The following is a 22577-nucleotide window of genomic DNA, read 5'->3' as shown; positions in this document are numbered from 1 at the left end:
AGCACTCAGGTGCGGCTGGTACTTTATCCAGGTAAGCCAGCTATAAGGTCTCCGTTCATCCTTCCTGCAGGAGATGCAGGGTCAGCACACTCGCTGTCTATCTCCTCCTGGGGCATCCTCTGCCATGTCACCATGCCATAAGAAGGCCCTGGCCAGTCACCAGTGCTATGTGCTTAGATGCTCCATCCTCCAGAGTCATAAGCAAAACAAACTTCAACACTTTATGAATTATCTGGGATATTCAGAAATGGAAAATGGACTCAGACATAAGCTAAACCGTCTTTTAGGTATTTATCTAACTCAATCTGTTATGCTTTTCAGGCATGTTTAAAATGCATGGAAAGGTCATACTTAACTTTGGTGGAACTACTGCTGCTGGGCGTCCTTAGGAGGCCATCACTTAAAGAAAAGGACGTGATTTGGGTGTCCGGTAAGTTTTGTGTAAACTCTCTACCCTGTATCTCACAATATTCACTGATAGATTTGAGCTTGAGTCATGATATTTACGTACACGCAAGAGGAGATAACGCAGCCAGTCCCCTATTTCCCAACATCCAGCTGCCCATACTCAGTCTGAGTCTCTGATCCTGTGGTGTTGGGAGGGCCAGAGTTACATTACATGGTTTAATTACTGTGCCTCAGAGATCCAAGAAACAAAAATGCCCCTGATCTGAAGCCCCTTGCCCCCAGGACAGACAGCTCCTGGAAGGCTGGAGGCTGTTGTTTACGGGAGATTAACAAGCCATATTCTCATTCCCCTAAACAAGTTTGTTGGACCCATCTGCACCAGCTGTGCTTGATCACATGTGAGGGAGGTATGTGGGCAGGAAATGTCAGGATGTGTGCTTGCCAGATTGGCTGGCAGGAAGTACTTCAGGATGTACACTTGCCCCTGATTGGACCTCGTGGGAAATGCCCTGCAAATCCTGACTCAGCGCCATTTCAGGGAACCAGGTAAGGACTTGGCCAGAGCCCACCCACCTGGCAAGTATTTAAAGCATGCTTCAGATTTGGCTTTGAGGTGTGGTGGTTGTCTTATTCTCTACCAATGGGATTAACAGTAAACCTGGTATTGATGACTAATTACTTGGCCTCAAGGTTAGCCAATCTTTTGTACTAACACAGACCAAATATGCCGCCAAATACAGGTAACTGTAGTTATGTCCACTCACAACGACAATAGTTCTGTCTGACAGAACAGGGCTAGGGAGACGGCATAGGAGGTAACGTGCAGCACGGGCCTTGCGACCTGAGTTGGGCCCCCAGAACACAAAGGCTCACATCTCTAACGCCAGCATTCTTGCTATGAATTTAGAGGTAGAGACAGGACAAGCAGCCAGGAGCCCTAAGCCAGCTAGCCTGGAGTAAGCTGCAGAGACGCACTAACAAGAGACCTGCCCCCCACACCCCGTCTCTCAAACACACACTAAATAAACTTACTAAAGTTTAAAAAATTAAACATATTAATATATTTCTTTTTGGGGGTTGTTTTTGGTTTTTTTGTTTTTTGTTTTTTTTGGGGGGGGTGGTTTTTGGTTTTTCAAGACAGGATTTCTCTGTAGCTTTGGAGCCCATCCTGGAGCTAGCTCTTATAGACCAGGTTGGCCTCAAACCTCAAACTCATAGATCCACCTCTGTCTCTACTTCCCAAGTGCTGGGATTAAAGGCTTACGCCGCCGCCACCACCACCTGGCTTAATATATTTCTTTAAAGTCTTTTAAAACGACTAATTGTCATACTGGTCATAAAAGTCAGAAGAAATTATCTTGACCTGAACACTTAAAACAGGAACATTTGAATGATGTGTCAATAAATTTTTTTTAAATTGCTAAAACTGTCAAATGTTGACTATTTTTCTGCAATAAGGAAAAGATGCCTATCCACTTCTCTCTGAGCAACACACTGAAAACAAGCCAAAAGAATGCCCAGGGGTCCCGGGCCTTGAACTCAGATCAGCCTGCTTCTGCCTCCACCGCTGAGATGAAAGCTTTGCCAGCCCGGCTCCATTCTTGTGTTTCACAGTGAACTCTTCGGTCAGAAAAGATGAAGAGAAATCACAAACAGAAAAGAGGATCAAACAAAGCTACCAAGTCTGTCCTTTCTCTGCATCCTGCCATCCAGGCCCGCATCCCCTGGCAGTCCCTTCCTGATGTATCAGGAGCCACGCTGGCATCTTTAAAGCTTCAAGAAAAAGCTATCGGTGCCTGTGAACACATCCTTCCTGGGGAAGGAGGAGAAAGCCAAGCTAGACGAGCAAAAGTCCCCGTGAGATAACCTAGCGCTTCCTGATAAAGGATGCATTTACTTGAGGGAAAATGTGCTCAGCTAAAATGCCCCGGCGGGCCTACCTGTACCCTCCACGCCCGTCCAACACCTTGCTCTCTCTTAGGTGAGCACTCAGAAGCAAAGACCCAAGGTCAAATTCTTGTTCTCGGTGCTTTCGTCCAAAAGCTGACCTCCCCAGGATGGAAGGTGAATGAGAGAGAGGTGGCAGTCAGCTTCCAACCAGCAAGTCGACACGCCCATCACGCTGCATTAGCTAAAAACATCTCCAGCCAGCGCAGCCACAAATGTTCCTCATTTGCTAAATGAAACACGTGTCGATCTCCGTGTCAACAGTTCTCGGAGGGCAGATCACAGCTCTTCACACTTAAATCCACTTGTTTCTTGTTTAACTTCCTGCGATACTCTAAAAAATGTCCGGCCAGTATTTCTTCTCATGTTACGCTCAGTTTTAAAGACTTTTTCAAAATGAGAACAAATGGACACAGTCAGGAGGTGGATTTGCTGAAGGTCCCTCACTGATGTACTCTCTGAGTCCCCAGAAAAGAGGCATCTAGGGGGCCCAAATGTTTCTCATTAAACTGAAAAACCAAGAGACGAGCAAATGCTGATGGCTGAACAACGGCTAATCGTGGCATAGTTGCGTAGAGCGAAGCTCCTAACCAGAAAGTAAAAGTCGCAGAAGGAAAATAAGCAACAGTCCAGCTCTAGGGGATCTGACACGCTCTTCTGACTTCTGAAGGCACACATACACACACACACGCACATGCACATACACAGATATATAGATATATAGACAATTTTTTATATTTTTACTGAGCTCTACATTTTTTCTGTTCCCCTCTCACCCTCTCCCCTCCCCTTCCACCCTCTCCTCCCAAGGTCCCCATGCTCCCAATTTGCTCAGGAGATCTTATCTTTTTCTACTTCCCAAATAAATATTTTTTAAAAGAAATAAGTATAACTAATTTAAATTTCTTAGTAGAAATAAAGTTGGGTTTCATGAAGGAGGGGCAACACAAAAAGAAGCAGAATTCCACCAAAGTCCCCTGGCCTAAAACTAAGAACCGGTTGCATCTTGCCGTGAATAAAATGCGGCCCTGGAGGCAGAGGGAGGAGGAGGCCGCTCCGAGACCCACCTTGTAATAGTCGTAGAGAAGGCCAAGGGCAGCAGCGCTGTCCTCATCCCCATTGATGCTCATCATGGCCTTGGTGGCCGCGGTCAGGGGGTTCTCCAGATATGACTTCCAGGCTTCATCCTCGCTGGTGTAGGCTCTTCGGCTATTGAACGGAGGGTCACTGGGCATGGGCACCAAGGCCACTAGTCTTTTATTACTATAAGAACAAGAAAGACGGAAGGCTCATTATCAGGGAACTTTTCCATTTCCCCTCTGATCCTGTACATGTCAGGTCACCCGGGTTTGTATTCCCCTAGAGAAAGACGGGAACGACCATCACGCTGCACTTAACCCCAGCGTCCAGCGTCCCTGGGCACAGGAGTGGGGACAGCTCGGGGCTACAGAGGGCGGACTGCTCTTCAGAGGACCCAGGTTCAGCTCCAGCACCCATCAGGAACCACAGTACCGGAGAGTCACTCTGTGGCCTCTGAAGGAAACGCCACTCTCGTAGCACACATAAGCACATAAACTCTCCGACACAGACACACACGCACACGTAAATAAGTATTTTTAAGGGTGGTATATCCAGTCAGTTTATGCTCTCTCCTTTAAAACTTAGCTTTCTGTGTCTAATCATCCTGAATAACTTAATTATTCTTCGTTAATGAGCACTAGAATGAAAGCCTGTGAGAATAATTTCCTTAAACTAAATTCTAATTTAAAACATTATTAGTCACACATAATCAATAGGTCAATGGTTCAAATTGATTTTTCAGATAATTTAATCTTGCTTGAAATTGGTAGGGCACTATAGACCAATCTTAACATCTTCATGGGAACAGCAACATAGGTACTTGGCAAACAGTACACATTGACAGATAACGCTCTGTAGCGGAGCTGTGGAGGACGGGAAGAAATGGGCTCTACGTGTAAATGCATCTGCTGCAGGATTCTGTCAAGTTAAGAAGACATAGAAGCATTAGGTTAGGAGTGAGGAAACCAATGGCATACTAAGGAATTTCCCCAAGAGTCCGTGAGTAAATTAGTGCCAACCAGGTCAACCTTGTGTAGAGCAGCAATCTACAAGGCAGCTTCTTATGGTCAGTATGACAGAGACTCAAATACCCAAAGACCATGACAGTCCCCTGCAAACTCCCCATGGTGGACCCAATGTGTCAAGTAACAGAGTCTGGAGTCATTCATTTCTTGGCCCTTTCTCCTTGTTCACTGAAAGGGAACCAAGGCGGAACAAGGATACTGTGTCCAGGCAACACCTTCTCTGACACACGGTCCCCTGGCATGGATAGGTGGGTGGTAATGCCAGTGACGGAAACAACAACAATCAATGGAAACTCAGCCACCTAGACCTTCTGGTGGTCATGAAGTTCCCAAAGACAGCCCTTAGAATCTCCTGATGGTTGGTGTTCTCTGACTCGTTTTGTGACAGACCCGTGTGAATTCCCCAAGAACAGTGTATCAAAGGACCTTTGTGTGGGGTCCAAAAGCCACTTTTGAGTTGCTACAAAGTATTTGAGCTGGGGCGGCACAGGTGGGAAGTAACTCGTATCAGGTGGACTCTTAGCTCTACAGTCTCGCTGCCCGCTTGAGCTCTCTGTGGTGGTGATTTCATGGAACGCACTGGGGAGAAGGAATACTGGCCACACTGCAAATAACAATTCAGAGTGGACTGTCCGTTTCTTTGGAGTGAGACAAATGCCTACGGATGATTAGGCGGTAGAGTGACAGGGAGTGACACGGCTCTGGAGGCGAGTGCTTGCCCAGTGGCCCACAGTGAACGAGAAGTGAGCAAACACCCATGTTTGCTCCTCCTGCCTTAAGTAGGGTTAGCAATGCCCACCTGCCTGCCTCATAGCATGGAAATGATTGACAACTGGGTCCTCGGGAGGACGAGGGCTCTGAGACTAAGTGGCATTGCCGCTGTCATACTCTTCTGTGTTCCTATCCGTTTCTGTGCCTTTCAGGCTTCGTTAAAGTTGATTCTGATTTATGAAGGGTAAACCTATTATCACTAATTAAAGGCAAAGCAGGGCTGCTCATCTGACACTCTCTTTTCCACGGGCTTTGTTGGGAGCCCTATAGGCGGCACCTGTGCTATTGAACGTGGAGGGATGAACAGGACACTGTCACCCACAGAGCCTAGCAGACGTCTGGAGAGCCACTTTCTGCAAGGACTGTGATAAGGAGACACTTGCTGATCCTTGATGATAGGGGGAGAGGTGGGAAATATTTTTAATATATTTCATCATTCAGGGTGAATATTTTCATAAATGAAGTATATTTATACTCATTTTAGAAAGTCCAATAGAAAAACTGTTTTTCTGAAAAAAATTTCATAGTATTTCCACTTTGTAGAAGATGACTGATGATAGAGAGTTATAAGTTCTTTGCACAGGCTGGGAGTGTCTGTGAGCGGAAGAAATGAGGCCTGGGGAGAAGCCAGGAGAACGGGGGTCCTGTGATGGTGGTTTATTTGTCTGTGTTTCACTCAGAAAGTGAAACAGAAAACTGAGTACAGTGTTCTTGGGAGAGTCACTCAGCGCAACAGTGAAAAAGGGAGACTTAGAAAAAATTCCAAAATTTAAACTTCGGAGAAGCATGGTTTCAGGTGTGAATTGCTCTTGTGTCATCGTAAGATGGGAAACTGGAGGCTTAACCATCGTATCCTAGGAGAGCCATGCTTGCAATAGCTCGCCCTTGGAAGGAACAGACCGTGCTGCTGTTGCCCGAGAAGAGCAGGGCGGCTGTGCGGAGGGTGTGGCTCGCACTGGCTCTCTGCCAAAACGCTTAGCAGGAAGTGGTAGCCCCATTGCTGCACAGATTTTTCTTGACTCTTCCTCCTTAGCTCCCAGTTTCTTCCTGTTGACTCCAGCTCATCCTGGCACAGTTGTTGGTGACTTTAGGGCTTACCCAGTATCTCCCCAGGAGGAACCTACAGGTGGATCCTTGCATGGCTGGGGGGTGAGGGGAACCCTGGAAATCACAATTCCTTTCCACTTTTTTTACTTTACTTTTGATAACATAAAAGGGTCCTTTTATGCTCTCCCCTTTAACTGTGTGATGTCTTTGCTTTATTCTTCAGAGATCATGGTCTATCTGATACAGAACACTGCAGAATGAAGTTTGATCTGATAAAAACAAAGTCATTTCTCTGATATGCTGAAAACAAAAGTGTAATTACTAGTGGATGGAAATGAAAGTGCACGGAGCAGCATTTACTAGCCAGAATGTTCTGTTTTGGTGCGCGTGTTTTAAGAGGTGCTTTCTAAAGGTTTACCTAAAGCTTTATCACCGTTCACCAGGAATGACAGTTCAAATTCAGTTTCAGTCAATTCCCACAGGATTTCTCTCTGTAGCCCTGGCCAGCTGGAACTGGCCTTGAATTCAGAGAGCAGCCTGCCTCTGCCTTGGAGTGCAGGGATTAAAGCCTGAGCCTCTGCTGGGCTTGCTTCAATGAGTTCTTTTTTTTAAGATTTTTTATTTATTTATTATGTATACAATATTCTGTCTGTGTGTATGCCTGCAGGCCAGAAGAGGGCACCAGACGCCATTACAGATGGTTGTGAGCCACCATGTGGTTTCTGGGACTTGAACTCAGGACCTTTGGAAGAGCAGGCAGTGCTCTTAACCACTGAGCCATCTCTCCAGCCCTTCAATGAGTTTTTAATTGTCTTGTGAAGCCTCAGGGTTCACAATCCGGGCCGCCTAGCACACACTCTGAGCTGATGTGAACTTGACCTCTGGGTCCCTCTTAGAGGAAAAACAAATGCAGGCTAGCAGCAGAGCGTTCACACCACTCTTGTTTCCTCTGGCGAGCAGCAGAGTGTTCACACCGCTCTTGTTTCCTCTGGGGAGCAGCAGAGCATTCACACCACTCTTGTTTCCTCTGGCGAGCAGCAGGGAGCGAGGACACTGCCTGAGAAGTGTGTGTGTGAACTGAAATCTAATGCGCTCACAACAGTTGTAAGGGACTTTCATGGCTATCTACTTTTCCAGCTTTAGAACAGTTTGGGTATTGGTGTCAGATGACTTCGGGAGAGCCTCCCACGAAGTGCAGGGTCTCAGACACTGTTCTACAGCTGGGAAGGGACTCGAGGACCACAGCAAGGCTTACAAAGGAAAGCACGTCATTGGGGGAGTGCTCACACTTTCAGAAGGTAGTCCATTATCATCACGGCAGGGGGTATTGCGGCCTGCAGGCAGGCACTGAGTCAGCAGCTGGGAGCTACATCCTGACCCACAGGCAGAAAGAGAAGAAGCCTTCTGCCTTGGGCTTTTGAAAACTCCTTGCCCACCCCCTAGTGACACACTTCCTCCACAAGGCAGCACCCCCTAGTTCTTCTAATCCTATCAAAAAGTCTCACTACCTGATGACTAAGCATTCAAATACAGGAGCCTATGGGGCCGTTCCTATTCAACTGTTGCAATGTTCCAACCACTTCACATAAATTAAAGTACGAGTTTTCCAAACAACCCTCCCCCCAAAACTTGAAGCCAGGCTCAGATTCCATGTTCTTCATACAGAAGAATCATGGAGTTTGCCAGAGATTTGCAGAAGACACTGTGGGACCTGGATTGTAGCCCGCTCAAGGCCTCTGAAGCAGCTTTCTCAGCTGGCAGTACTTGGCTCAGTGCTATTGTTAGAAGGCAGTTTCTTAGGCGGGTGTAATGACACATGCCTTCGCCTTCAATCCCAGCACTGGGTGGCAAAGACAGGAGAAGGAGCTCTGCAAGTTCAAGGCCATCCTGGTCTACAGAACAAGTTCCAGGATGGCCAGGGCTACATGGAGAAACCCTGTCTCAAAAAAACAAAAAATAAAAGGAAAAAAATTAAAAAAGAATCACCAAAAATATAAGGGGAAAGGTTCATTGTTTTTTAAATTAAAATAAAAAATTTTAGGAGTGCTAAATAAAAACATGGGGGGGGGGGGAATGTAGGTACTGGGGATGAAAGCAGGTAATTACCCAGGCATTTTGCCTGGCTTTTGCTGAGGATTGAACCTTGGGGCTTTGTTCATGCTGTATGTACTACTGAGCCTTATCCCTAGCCCTTCCTAGTTTAAAACAAAACAAAAAAATCATGACACAGTTAAAAAGGATGCAGAATAATTCTGTAGAACATTCTATACACAGAGTTACAGGGATGGTGAGGGGCTCAGTGGATAAAGGCGCTCGACACCACACGGATGAGCTGAGGTCAGTCTCTGGGTCCACGTGGCGGGAAGAGAGAAGTGGCTCACAACTGGTTGCCCTCTGAAACCCATACACTTGCTGTGGGTGCACAGGCACGGAATCCATTCCTACACACAAATAACATAACTATGTGAAGATGCACACAAACCTAAAAGAGGTTGAGAAGAAAGCAATGGAGAGAAAGGAATCATTTAAAATGACAGAAGAAAATGTCCTTTAGCTAAGGAAAAACTTAAGTCTTGAGAGAAACAAGGTCACAACGTGATCAAAAGAATCATTAAACAAACACCTCTGTTTCAACATCAAAATTCAAATTTAAAAATGCTACATAAACTTGGAAAAAGCAAAACCTGTCCAGAGGACATAAACAGGCCTCAGACTTCAGTTTCTCTGTGCAAGATAGAGATCAGGCGTTGCACAACATGGACCACCCCCGGAAAAGATGAGAAAAACAAAGAAAGAAGGGGGGGAGAGGAAGGAAGGAGAGGAGAGGGGAGCTGCCTTTCTAAATGAAAAGACAAGAAAATAGATTTGACCATGAAATAGTAAACATAGCAAAAGATCAGCTAACTAGATGGAAAAACAAGGACCATCATCTTGAAGGGACTCAAAAGCTATTCTATCCATCTATTCTTTTAGAAAGAATAATTCAAGGACATGGTGGTGCACATCTTTATTCCTAGAACTTGGGAGACTGAGGGAGGTGGATCTCTGTGAGTTCCAGGCCATTCTGGTCTATATAGCAAGTTTGAGGCAGCCAGAGCTACATAGTGAGAGTCTGTCTCAAAAGAGAGGAAAAAAAGAGAATAATTTCTTGATTCAAAGTGGAAAAAAAGACATGCATTTGTATAGAAAACAAAGTCAATATAGCTATCAGAGACAACCAAATGAGTCAATACAGTATGAAATTAATTTAATTAATTTCTCACCATGGAAACATAATTTATGCCATAAAGAAAAGATTCTTAAACCTAACATCAAACAAAAGTAAAGTGTAACTTTTAAAGGTATGGAAATTTTACATTGTATTTTTAAAAATACTAATATTTATTCCAGATATGGATAGAAAGTATAAGTTTAAATATGCTATTTAGAAAAAAAAGAAGCCAGCCAGGTGTGGTTGTATATGCCTTTTAGTTCCAGAACTTGGGAGGCAGAAGTAGGCAGATCTCTGTGAGTTGGAAGCCATTTTGTTCTACATAGTGAGCCCAAAGACAGGGAGAACTACATAAAGAAACCCTGTCTCAAAATAACAGAAGAGAAAAATATTTTAAACACACACACACACACACACACACACACACAAACAGACAAACAAATAAAGAACCTAAGCAAACAAACAAACAAAACCCCACACATTTATGGCCTTCAAGATGCCTTAGTGGATAAAGGCACCTGCCACCAAGCCTCATGTGGTAGGAGAGGACCAGCTCTAGCATTTGTCCTCTAACCTCCAATGACATAGCTCTTCCCACACACATAGATACAGACAGACAGACAGACAGATGAGATAGATAGATAGATAGATAGATAGATAGATAGATAGATAGATAGATAGACAGACGGATGGATGTTGGATGGATTGATGATGATGATGATACATACATACATATATACATACATATATACATAAAGATGTAGAGAAATATCCAATAGTTACAATTACTAGGATAAATGAGGTGAAGAAATGTTAGAGTAGGACTGGATAGATGACTCAGTGGTTAAGAGCATGTACTTCAGTGCCCGTGTTGGAGGGTGAAGCTATCTGTGGCTACAGCTTCAGGGGAGCCAATACCTCCAGCCTCCAAGGACACCCACACACGTGGCGCTCAATTACACAGATACACACATCCACATGATAATACTTAAGAAAAAATGGCAAGAAAACACAGAGCAGCAGTTATCTCAGGGAGTGCAGACTCCTGGAAAGCCCCTTAGATCCTCCCAAGGTCATCGAGGAGGAAGCCTCTTCGACAGCTCTGGGACACTTCTCCCCTCACCAAGACTGCTTCCTCCCACAAACCAGGCCCAGCAGCAGGCTGGGTGTGAGAGATGTTTCTCTAGCCACACATGAAAAATGGAAACAAAGAAACAAACAAGCTGTTGGCATTTGAAATTTTTCCTGGTAACACTGTATACCATATTAATTTTGCTCATTTCAAACCTTGGGCAAAGTTCCATCCAACAAAGTTGTAGGTGTGTGTAAAAGCACTTTGAAACACAGTGTCTATGTGTGCTTTTATGCCGTGGCAACATGTCTGGAGAACAGAGCCAGTCCCCTTGTTTCCTGTCCCACCTGTGTCTCAGGGACGAAGCTCAAGTCATCAGGCTTGGAGGCAGGAGCTCTCCATCTCTGAAGAGAAAGAATGACAAACTCATAAGCTACCTGTCCGGGCAACGTTTTCTAAAATAGGAATCCAATGTAAGTCTCGCACGTCAAGAAACAAACTGACGGCGTTTGTTGAAAATGATCAATCACATCTGAGTTTTTGAGCACATTTAAAACTTGCCTTCAATCATTATTAAAACTTCATAATATTCACATACTCTCTGGTGAGACCTATGAAAATGGGAATGTATGGGATGTCTCGCTTTTATGCCAGGAGAACTGTTCCCATAGGGGATGATCTGAATTAGGCAGTATTTTAAGCTGCTGGAAAAGAGTGCTCCAAAATCCCAGATAGGCAAGCCAACTGCTCCAGGTACAGGTGAGGACTGAAGGCCTCAGTGGAGCAGAGTTCACGAACTTCCTCCTCTGCTTTGTGTTAACCTTTCACACACTACTGCTGAATTAGGGCTGGCATATGTACGCGCATGCGCACACACACCACACACACACACACACACACACACACACACACCACACACATACACCACAGTTTCCTTTTTCAGGACACCTAAGCAAACCAACATTTTCAACAGACTTAATGAGAACACAGATAGGAGACCAGCCGCCATCTGGTGAACCACAGTTGAAAATTGGAAAAACATAAACCACCCCTCTCCACACTAATATGTATTTGTTTCAGAAAAACTAGTTGTTTTTATTTTAGACAATGTCCCGTTAACACTCAATGGATTTGTAGTTATTATTTTAATGCATCCATTCATAACGGTCTTAAATTTCTCTCTAACATGTTACTCTTTTGTGGGGTGCTGTGGTGGAGCATCCTAGACTTACATTCTACACCAAGCTATATCCCAGCCCATCTTCTAATATGATGAAAATCAATGAAATCCATATAAGCATGAAGGCCAACACAACAGTCTTCGATCATTAGTGAGTTCAAAGGACTCTGGAGCCAGTGGAGAAGGAAGGACATGGTGCCATGTGGTTATCGTTCCAGGACTACAGCTTCACTGCAGCAGGGAGTTACAAGCTTACATGAACATGAATAGAGGCTAAAGGTTAAAGAGCTGTGCATGTAACATGTTAAGGGGAAGAATACCAGAAAAATTGATGAAAATAAAGTAGATAGACATAATCAAAGAAACAAATGCATACAATTATTATGAATGAAAAAGAAATGAATGATGAAAATAGATGTAAGAAAGGGCTGTTTAAGAGCCAGTGAGATGGCTGCATAGGTGAAGGTGCCTGGCATGCAAGCCTGGCAAACTGGGCTCAAGCCCTGAAACTCATGAAATGATAGGAGAGACTCAAGCACCTCCACAAAGCAGTCCTCGTCACCACAGATCCGTGTGACACGCATGCACACCCATGTACACATGAATTATAATTTCTTTTATAATAGTTTTAAGACTAATGAAGTGGCAAAGATAACTAACAAACTGACCTGGTGCCGCATGGCTTTAATAGTCCCTCACTCCGGAGGCAGAGGCGGGCAAATCTATGTGAGCTTGAGACCAGCCTGGTCTACGGAGTTCCAAGACAGCCAGGGCTGTTATACAGTGAAAGAGGGGGAGGAGGGGGGAAGAAGAGGAAGAAGAGGAGGAAGAGGTGGAGGGAAAGAAGGAACGTGTTGTATTCCCAAATCTCCCTCAGTATCCAGTTTCAGAACCCAGCCTCTGACACAGACTGAAAGGGGCAAGGAATCTGACCTAAAAGAACATTAACATTGAGAAAATGAATGTTGCCACTTTAACCCCAGCACCCAGGTGCATAGGCAGAAGTATCTCTGAGTTCGAGGCCAGCCCAGTCTACAGAGCAAGTTCCAGGTCAATCAGGGCTACACAGAGAAACCCTGTCTCAAAAACAAAAAGGGAAAAAAGATGGATAGAGAAAAGAAAAATGAACAAATTGACAAAAATAACCAAATAGCCAAGCAGGAGAAGAAGAGAGAATGTTAGACACAGCACACATTTGATAAAAAGAGAATTCCAAGTTACGTTATGCAAACTGAGAGCAGGGAGAAGCTCTCTAGCGGGAAGCATTTGTAGAAGAAATGTGAATATCCATGATTCCCTTACCTGAAGAGACAGTCACTTTCCAGTAGAGAAACCTCGAAGTGACTGCCTTAACCAGGTGCCGAGGGCAGAACTCTTAAAACAAAGGGGAAACGGTCAAGTGAGGAGACCTAGCTGGTGACTGGTGACTACGGCACAGGGCTAAACAAGCAGGGGAAAGTCTGTAAGAACACAAAAATAAAAACAAGTGGCTTTGGGTGGAGCTGTGATCTGTGCGCAGCATCTGTCATGTTGCTTCCAATGGAATATAGACAGAATAAAAGGCCACCCTGTGAGAGAAGGGCTGACCCCGGGAGGTGACGACTTCCCTTTATAAGGCAGGAATCATACAATCGCCCCTATGGCAGGATGAATACCTTCCTCCCTTGTCTACCAGCAAAACTGTTCCTTTACTCCTGGAGACCAGCAAGGTGGGGTCCACAGGTAAAGACACTGCTGCCAAGACTTGTGATGGAGCTTGATGCCCCAGCCCCACACGGTGGAGAAAGCTGACTCTGGCAAATTGTCCTCAGACCTCCCTCCACACAAGAGCTATGGCACACATTAAATAAAAGCAAACATTTGAACTTTGGGGGGGAGGGCTCAGGCAACAATGACAAAGGCGGGTCCAGTCTCTGCCCTGATGGAGCTTTCCTAGGTGAACACACAATTGCAGATGTGACAAGTGCAGATGAAGAGAAAGCACAGGGCGCTGGAAGAGAGTCTCTCCTGGGGACCAAGCCCAACTCACTAACTCTAGAGGTCAGAGAGTCCAGACCACTGGAGTGGCTGACTCTTCCCAGCCAGCGAAAAGAAGAAAAAGGAAAGGAAAGGAAAGGAAAGGAAAGGAAAGGAAAGGAAAGGAAAGGAAAAGGGAAAGGAAAAGGGAAAGGAAAAAGGAAAGGAAAAAGGAAAGGAAAAGGGAAAGGAAAAAGGAAAGGAAAAAGGAAAGGAAAAAGGAAAGGAAAAAGGAAAGGAAAAAGGAAAGGAAAAAGGAAAGGAAAAAGGAAAGGAAAAAGGAAAGGAAAAAGGAAAGGAAAGGAAGAGGAGGAGGAGGAGGAAGGAGGAGGAAGGAGGAGGAAGGAAGGAAGGAAGGAAGGAAGGAAGGAAGGAAGGAAGGAAGGAAGGAAAAGAAAAAAATCTTTAAAAGAAACTAACTGCTGGCCAAGTGCAGACACACATGGACAGCAGATAACACTAGGGTTTGCCATTCACTTTTCAGATTTGATATTAATTCTCTTCACTTATCGGGGAAGGGGAATGGGGAATGCTGTGCCATGGAGCACACATGGACAAGTTATGGAAGTTGTTCGTGTGAGTTCTGGGGATCACACTCAGACTGCCAGGTTGAGCATCAAAGGCCCTTATGGCCTGGGGGGAGGTCGTTTTACCAGCCCAGTTTCTAGGACTGGGTTCACCTGGATTCCCGAGTGAGAAGACTAATGGGCAAGGTCTTCTGCCAGGAAAGCATCGGATCACATGCATTTTACATCACTCTGGCGATGGAGGGTGGGAAGAAAAGAACAGGTGCTAAGAAACTAGCGTGAGGGGCTGGGAAGGTGCTCAGCGGTTAAGACTGAGTAGAAACTGCAGCTGGGCAGTGGTGGTGCACGCTTTTAGTCCCAGCACCCAGGAGGCAGAAGCAAGCGGATCTCTGTGAGTTCAAAGCCAGCCTGGTCTACAGAACTAATGCCAAGACAGCTAGGGCCGTTACACAGAGAAACCCTGTCTCGGAAAAAATAGAAAAAGAGTATTCAAAACAGATACTCTGACTAACAGTTGGAATCAGGCTCCATCTTTAACAATGCCACACAGGAAAGAGCAGGGAGGTTCACACAGAGAGCATCCTAGAACACAGATTATATAAGTGTCCTTTCTGTAAAACAAGACAAATAACTTGACAGTATTGCATAGCAAATGTGACTGGAAGGGGGGCACAGGTACAGTTTGGAGTACAGGGCGTGCCTACAATACTTCTTGGGCCTTGGCACATTCCTTAATACAGCAAAAATAAACAAAGGTAAGCCCAAAAGGAAGTGACAGACATAAGGAGCTAAACTTTGGCTTGCCCTGTGAAAATTTAGATAGACCTCTGAAGGCACTGTCTAAAAGGCAAAAGTAAGTTATGAATATCTTTCTCTTAGACAATGGACAACAACAAAAGAGATGGCAATTGAATATTAAGTTGTCGAAAGCGTATAATGCATTCCCCATTCCCCCTCATCTCTAAAACAGAATTTCATGAGAGTAGAATTGGGTCCTAAAGTCCATATGGAAAAAGAAATGCAAAACTTAGCAAAATTTCCGAAGAGCAGCCCACCAGCCTAACAATTCCAGACACTGCAGCTTGTGCGAAGCTATCTCTGTGGTCACCCCTGAAACACACATCAGTGGGACAGAAATAGTCATGAAAATGTCCCAAATCCCCACAGAAATTTAATATATGATAAAAATTGAATTTCAAATAAGTAGAACTATGAATTATTTACCAACAAGTAGGCCACCTAGGAAAACAACTATGAAAATAGCCATATTCTTCATCAGATCACCTCCAGATGGATCAAAGCTTCCAATAGAACCTTGAAGCCATCTTTTTGTTTATCCCTATTTAATTTTATGGCAGAGAAACCTTATTAAGAAAACCCACAGCATGAAAAATGCAACAAAAAAAAAAGAAGGGAGGAAGAAAAGGGGGGGAGAAGGAAAAAAAGGAGGGAGGTAGGGAAGGAGGGAGGCAGGCGGATCTCTGTGAGTTCGAGACCAGCCTGGTCTACAGAGCTAGTTCCAGACAGGCTCCAAAGCCACAGAGAAACCCTGTCTCGAAGAAAAAAAAAATGAGAGAAACAGCCGGGCGGTGGTGGTGCACGCCTTTAATCCCAGCACTTGGAAGGCATAGGCCTTGGTCTACAAGAGCTAGTTCCAGGACAGGATCCAAAGATACAGAGAAACCCTGTCTCGAGAGAGAGGGGGGAAAAAAAAAACAACAACAAAATGAATCAAAAAAGATGAATTTGTAAGAATTTGAAATCTCTAAGGAACTAAGTCACAGCATAGCCCAAAGACACACACATGGTGTAGGCAGTGAGATGTCTCTGTCAATTCTAGAGTTTTACAATGCACTTTCTGTTTACTTGGGTAATATTATATCCTAGAGTCTTTAATGGAGTTAAAAATTAGTTATAATTATAGTTTTCCTTAGATAAAAGATGAAGTAGATATAAATGTTATAACTATAATTCTTGCTTGATACCTGTTTAGTTATATGTAAGTTTACTATGTTAAAGTTAAAACCTTCCTTTTTATTTAAACAAAAAAGGAAAAATGGTGTGGGAGGTCCTTCTGTCTATGTGTTGCTTTTATTGGTTACTGAATAAAGAAGCTGGCTTGGGCCAATAGCAGGGCAGAACAGAGATAGGCAGGAAAAACTAAACTGAATGCTGGGAGAAAGACAGAGTCTGGAGATACCATGCAGCCACCGCCAGGGATAGACAAGCCAGTACCTTGCCGGTAAGCCACAGCCACATGGTGATATACAGATTAATAGAAATGGGTTAAATTAAAATGTAAGAGCTAGAGCTAATTGGCCAAGTAGTGATTTAATTAATATAGTTTCAGAGTGATTATTTCTGGTCTGGGAAGCTGGGAACAAACAAGTGGCCTCCTACAACAATGGTAAGCAATGATGACTACCTCATTATACAAGCAGCTTCTAAGCAACAAGGAAAGACCAATAACAAAAAGTGATAAAGTACATTATCTTTCTTTCTCTCTCACATACACATATACACACACACAAATAAAAGTAAAAAATAAACTAATGATAAAATCAAATTCTGGCATATATACAGATAGTTTACAAAAGCTGGACCCACACAGTGTGACCCTTAGTTCCTCAAAGGCTGCCCTTGCTTTACAGGTTTCATGGTGGAGAAAGTTAAAAATCCTAGATAACCTAAGAATTTTTTTTAAATGAGTTCTAAGATAGGCGGTGGTGGCGCACACCTTTAATCCCAACACTCGGGGAGGCAGAGGAAGGCAGATCTCTGTGAGCTCCAGGACAGGCTTCAAAGCTACAGAGAAACCTTGTCTTGAAACACAAAACCAAAAAATAAAAATACCACCACCAGCAATAACAACAACAACAAATTTTAATGTTAAGTTTTACTTTAATCACAGGGTCCTGGAAATTTATCTTTGACCTCATTTGAAACAGCATCATTTTTTAAGATTGTTACTTTTACCTTTACTTGGTGTGTGTGAACACTAGACCACGCACGGGTGTGTTACAGTGTGTCGCGGTCAGAGGACGATCTGTGGGACAAGCTCTCTGTACCATATGGGTTTCTGAGACTGCACTTGGGTGGCCAGGCTTGATGACAAGCACCCTTAACCAGTTTGCTATCTCACCGACCTGTACCCCTACTTTTTAGACAAACCATTGAGCATTTCCTGACCATTAATATGCCTGGGAGGCGGGAGGTGGACGAACAGAAGCCTGACCGAGCTGAGTGATGAAAACACAGTGGTGTCCGTGTTCATGGGAGAGAGCACCAGCCCCAGGACCATGGCTCATTCCTCAGTCTGCACCTATCTCGCCTTTCTCTTCCAGCTGATTATCTGAAGAATGGAAGCCAAACATGAAGTGGCTGTTTCTTTAAGACGGCTTGTTTCCTTCTAATGACATCGGTAAGCCTCAATTGGCAGCCTGTGTCGTTTGGGGCCTCGGCACCGAGGAGGTGTGGGCTGTGAGTCTGGCTTCTCCTCACTCAGCGCACCCGTGAGATGTGTAAGGGGTGACTCCTCCGTATTGCGGTGTTTATCCTGTGCTCGTTCATCCGCGCTCTGCTTGCAGAAGGTCCCATCCTTTCCTGCAGCGGAAGTGCTGATCTGAGTCGTGTTTAATGACAAAGAACTAGGACCCGGTCTTAGACTCAGGGGTGGCTCAACACCTATCATAAACTATGTTTACTAGCTGGGAAGTCTCTAGAGCTGAACTCTCGATTCCAAACCACAAAATAAACAAATACAAAGCTCAACAACAGCGGCTCTCAATCTTCCTGATGCTGCGCCCCTTTAATACGGTTCCTCATAACATGATGACCTCCAATCATAAAGTTATTTTCATTGCTACTTCATAACTGTAATTTTATTACTATTAAGAATCTTAATGTGGGCCTGGAGAGATGGCTCAGAGGGTAAGAGCACAGGCTGTTCTTCCAGAGGCCCTGAGTTCAATTCCCAGCAACCACATGGTGGCTCACCACCTGTAACGAGATCTGGTGCCCTCTTCTGGCCAGCATTCATGCATGCAGACAGAACATTGTATGCATATAAATAAATAAATCTTTTTTTGAAAAAGAAAAAAAAAAGAATCTTAATGTATGGCACATGCCTTTAATTCCGGCACTTGGGAGGCAGAGGCAGGATGATCTCTATGAGTTCAAGGCCAACCTGATCTACAAGAGCTAGTTCCAGGGCAGGCTCCAAAGCTACAGAGAAACTGTCTCAAAAAAAAAAAAATCTTAAGGTAACTATTTTTGGAGATAGAGGGTTTCCAAATGGGTCGAGACCCACAGGTTCAGAAGCACTGCTCTATGAAGTAGCAGAAGGTTGTGAGAGGCTGGTCTGAAGGTGCAGCTCAGTGGTAGAGTGGCTCCTTAATAGAGTTAAGGCCCTGGCTGGAAGGAAGGAAGAAGGGAGGGGCAGAGAGGGGGAGAGTAAGAGAAGGAAGGAAGGGAAGTTGGAGGAAAAGAAGAAATGCGGATCAAAAGAAATGAGCATACATACCTAGTTGGCAAAGATTAGGAAGCAGACAGCCTGCCTTATCAGAAGAGTGTGTCACTGCTGGCTCAGACCCACCCGCCATGGGCGGGAGTTTTAATTAGGATGAAATACCTGGAGGTTAATTTGGAAATAAGAACCAAACTTTTGAAAATGTGCACCACTCTTGATCGAGAATTCCAGTTTCTTGGGATGTGTTTAAATCCTGCCCAAAACCTTAGCTGCAAGGATGACGGGTAAAGTACTGCCTTCAGTAGGAAAAGTAAAGGAGAAATAGCTGAATTCGCTTGGACAGCCCTATTCCATGTAAAACTGCGAAGCCTTTAAAGTGTTTATCACCACAGAAAGCAACCTAAAATAAATAACAATTTGAAAAATAAAGTTACTGGTCAGGCTGTCACGCTCCTTTACTCTCAGCACTGGGAGACAGAGGCAAGGGGATCTCTGTGAGTTGGAGGCCAACTACATAGCAAGTTTCAGGCTGGTTAAAGCTACATAATGAGATCCTGACTCAAAAAAAAAAAAAAAAGCAAAAACAAAAACCCATTATGTACAAATGAGAACCTGTACCATAAAACACCTTCACTTAAGGGCAGCCTGAAACCAGATGTGGTTGCACATCTGTAATTCCAGCACTTGGCAGGTGGAGGCAGGAGGATTAGAAGCTCAAGGGTCATCCTTCATGAAGTGCAGCCTGGGTTCCAGGAGACTCGTCTATGACACCAATGGGGGGAGACACAAGGTAGATCATCCAGAAGTACAAGTGTGCACTATAAAGTAGCCCAGGGGCTGTAGAAACGACTCAGTGGCTAAGAGTGCTTGCTGAGCAGCGTGAGAACCTGTGGCTCTCCTGGTTCACAATTACAACCTCTGAACTGGGGAAGGTGGTAGAGACAGGAGGACCACTGGAGCTTGCTGAAGATGAAGATGCCTAGCTGAAAACAGGTGAGCTCAATATTCAATGGGATACTCTGCCTCAGGGGGAAAAGGCAGAGAAGATGAGGCTATATAATATCTGTCTCTGGCCTTGCACACGTATGTACATACACATACACACATATATATACATACATGCATACATATACATACACCATACACATATATACACACACATATATCACACCTAAAACAAATAAAATCTAATCTAAGTTGGGAGTGCTGGCACTGGGTGTTGTACATACATTTATTAGCTAGTCAGACCTTGTCTGCCTCAAAAATATCAAAATCTAACTGATATCGTATAATAAAAAAAATCTAAGAATTGAGAAAACTTTCTCTAGAATTATTTTTATTTGTGTGCATATGTGTGCCTAGGTTGAGTGTTTGCCACGTGTGTGCAGGTGCTCATGGAGGACAGAAGAGTGTCAGGTCCCCTGGAGCTGGAGTTACAGGTGGTTGGGAGCTGTCTGGCATGGGTGCTGGGAACTGAACATGGGTCCTCGGGAAGAGGTCAAATGTTCTTTACCACTGTGCCAACTCTCCAGCCCTAGAGAAACATTTTTACACATCTCCCGTGCTCCCGGAATATTTTGCACACCTAATCCAATCTTTGCCCACGTAGGCTCTGAAGAGCAAGTTTAGTTCACTGGCCAGGAGTGAGTGGGTGTGAGGCAGCATGGACACTTGGATCTAGGCGTGTTCCTGGCCTGAGCAGAGGTGTCTTGTTCTTCAGGAGAAGAACGCATCAACCTATCTAGTGAAGGAAAGGAAAGAGCGTATATGCTGTTCTGCCTAGTTCATTTCAACTTCAGTGACCAATGAATTGTGTCTCCAAGTTCATAGGCAAATTAAATAAGCAGGTTTGTGTGTTTTGCTATTTTGTTTTGTTTGGGGTTTTTTGTTTGTTTGTTTGTTTTCAAAACAGGGTTTCTCAGTATAACCTGGCTGTCTCTGGAACTCAATGAAGTAGACCAGGCTGGCCTTGAACTCACAGAGTTTCACCTGCCTCTGCCTCCCCCCCCCCCACAAGGGCTGGTATCAAGGGTGTGCACCACCACACCCAGGGCCAGGTTACTGGATACAATGCAGAGAATTTACCCTAGGCAGTTTGCTGCAATCCAAGACAAACTCTGGGTAAACCAGGGACCACGCAGACCCTTTCCTTCCACACCCTTCTCTGTAAGGACACCTAGCTTTGGTTAGACTTCCAGCACCCACGGATGATTTTTTAACTATAATATTTCAAGCCTGGAAACTTAATGGACAGAGGAGGGGAGAGGCAGGGGAGTGGGAGAAAAGAGAGCCAGACAAACCCCACCTTTGAACACACCACGCCAGTGCACACCTACTGCCTTTTCACACACTTGAGTCCTACAGCCCATGGCGGCTTTATCCTTGCTCACATAACTTTGGCAAGATCTCGGATTCCCCAAAGTCGGCTTCTCCAAGTTCGAATCGCATACTCTTTGTTCTCCTCTGTAAATGCTCTCTGGGTTCGTTAAGAAGCAGATAACTAAATGTTTGTGAAGAAGCTTCGGTAAAGGCTTCTGAAGTGAAGCCCACGAGCACGTTGCTCAAGAACCGGGCTGCAGAGTGGTCTTTACAGAAGCGGTTAGCCGAGCAGATCATCTCCTGGGCGGAAGTCAGTCTGCGCGACAGAGAAAGGGCCACCCATCAGCTCAGTCCTGCGCTGTTCTCAACTTTAGAGGGCAGGGCCAATTTCAGACTCTCCCAGGGCATCCTGGCAGGAATCAGCACAGCTGAAGCTGAACACCACCCCTCTCCAAGGTCACTCCAGAGCAGAAGCTTTCTTCAGGAGAAACTCAGGCACGTGCAAACAGGCACACGTGCAGTTACGGGGCAGGGGAGGGGTGGTAAAAAAATTTCTTGCGTTCTCATTCATTCTCCAGCTTCAAATTGCACCAAGATTGGAAGTTCCTGCACTGCTCTTGCTCCTTTGAAAAGTAACTAGTTTTCAAAATTGTATTCAGTAATTGTGCTTCACAAAACTCCCAAAGACAGGGTCATTGAGCCACAAAAACCTGCGGTCCCCAGGTGTGTGAAGGAACAGAGCAGGCCAGTGGGCAGTCATGGAGCAACCAGGCATCCACGGCCAGAAAGGGGAGATGGGGGTGTTATTTACTGGTGCACTAGGACAAGTGTTACCGTTTATTTATATCCACCTGCCTCTGCCTCCTCAGTGCTGGAATTAAAGATGTGTGCTGCCACTGCCTTGAGAACTCTCCATTTATATTTAACTACATCTGCATCTGATGTTTGTCTTTTAGTCAATATTAATGATATACATATTTAAGATTTATTTTTATTATTTTTAACTATACATACATGTGGGTACATTATGTATATACGTGCAAATGTGTGCTGGTTGGTGCCCATGGAAGCCAGTAGGCTTGGATCCCCTGGAGCTGGAGTGGTTGAGTCACCCAGTAAGAGTGCTGGGACTCAAACTCTAGTCTGTTGGAAGAGCATTATTATTTAACCGCCACTCCAGTCTCTGGCTTATATACTTTAAGAGTATCTAGCCGGGGGTAGTAGTGCAAGCAGAGGCAGACAGATCTCTGTGAGTTCAAAGCCAGCCTGGTCGACAGAGCTAGCTCCAGGACAGCCAGGGCTACACAGAAAAACCCTGGGGGGGGGGGGGGGGGGGGGGGGGGGGGGGGGGGGGAGAGGGAGAGGGGGGGGGGGGGTCTCATGGGGACAGGATGACCATGAACATGCTATGAAGTTGAGGATGACTTGTATTCTTCATCCTCCAGCCTCCCAATGTTGATCTTATGGGCACGGTCCTTGGCTCCTTTTTAGTTTTTTTTTTTTTTT

The 22577-nt window shown here is 44.8% G+C and overlaps 1 protein-coding gene across 4 annotated transcripts in view; it reads right to left on the bottom strand.

Annotated features, from left to right (window-relative positions):
* Grhl2 (grainyhead like transcription factor 2) overlaps nt 1–22577 on the bottom strand; it is a 115890-nt gene that overhangs the window by 82766 nt on the left and 10547 nt on the right. For 3 of the 4 annotated variants that reach the window (XM_050162953.1, XM_050162943.1, XM_050162973.1), the window contains one exon: nt 3423–3618. In XM_050162953.1, coding sequence (XP_050018910.1) covers nt 3423–3618 — 196 coding nt within the window. Of the gene's footprint in view, nt 1–3422; nt 3619–13043; nt 13202–22577 lie in introns of all 4 variants that reach the window. The other variant, XM_050162962.1, reaches the window with a different exon arrangement.

Source organism: Alexandromys fortis, unplaced genomic scaffold, assembly GCF_014885135.2.
Source record: "Alexandromys fortis isolate MF-2015 unplaced genomic scaffold, M_Fortis_MF-2015_v1.1 scaffold_17, whole genome shotgun sequence".
Lineage (NCBI taxonomy): Eukaryota > Metazoa > Chordata > Mammalia > Rodentia > Cricetidae > Alexandromys > Alexandromys fortis.
The sequence above is the reverse complement of the archived record's forward strand: the minus strand, read 5'-3'. Positions and strand labels throughout refer to the sequence as shown.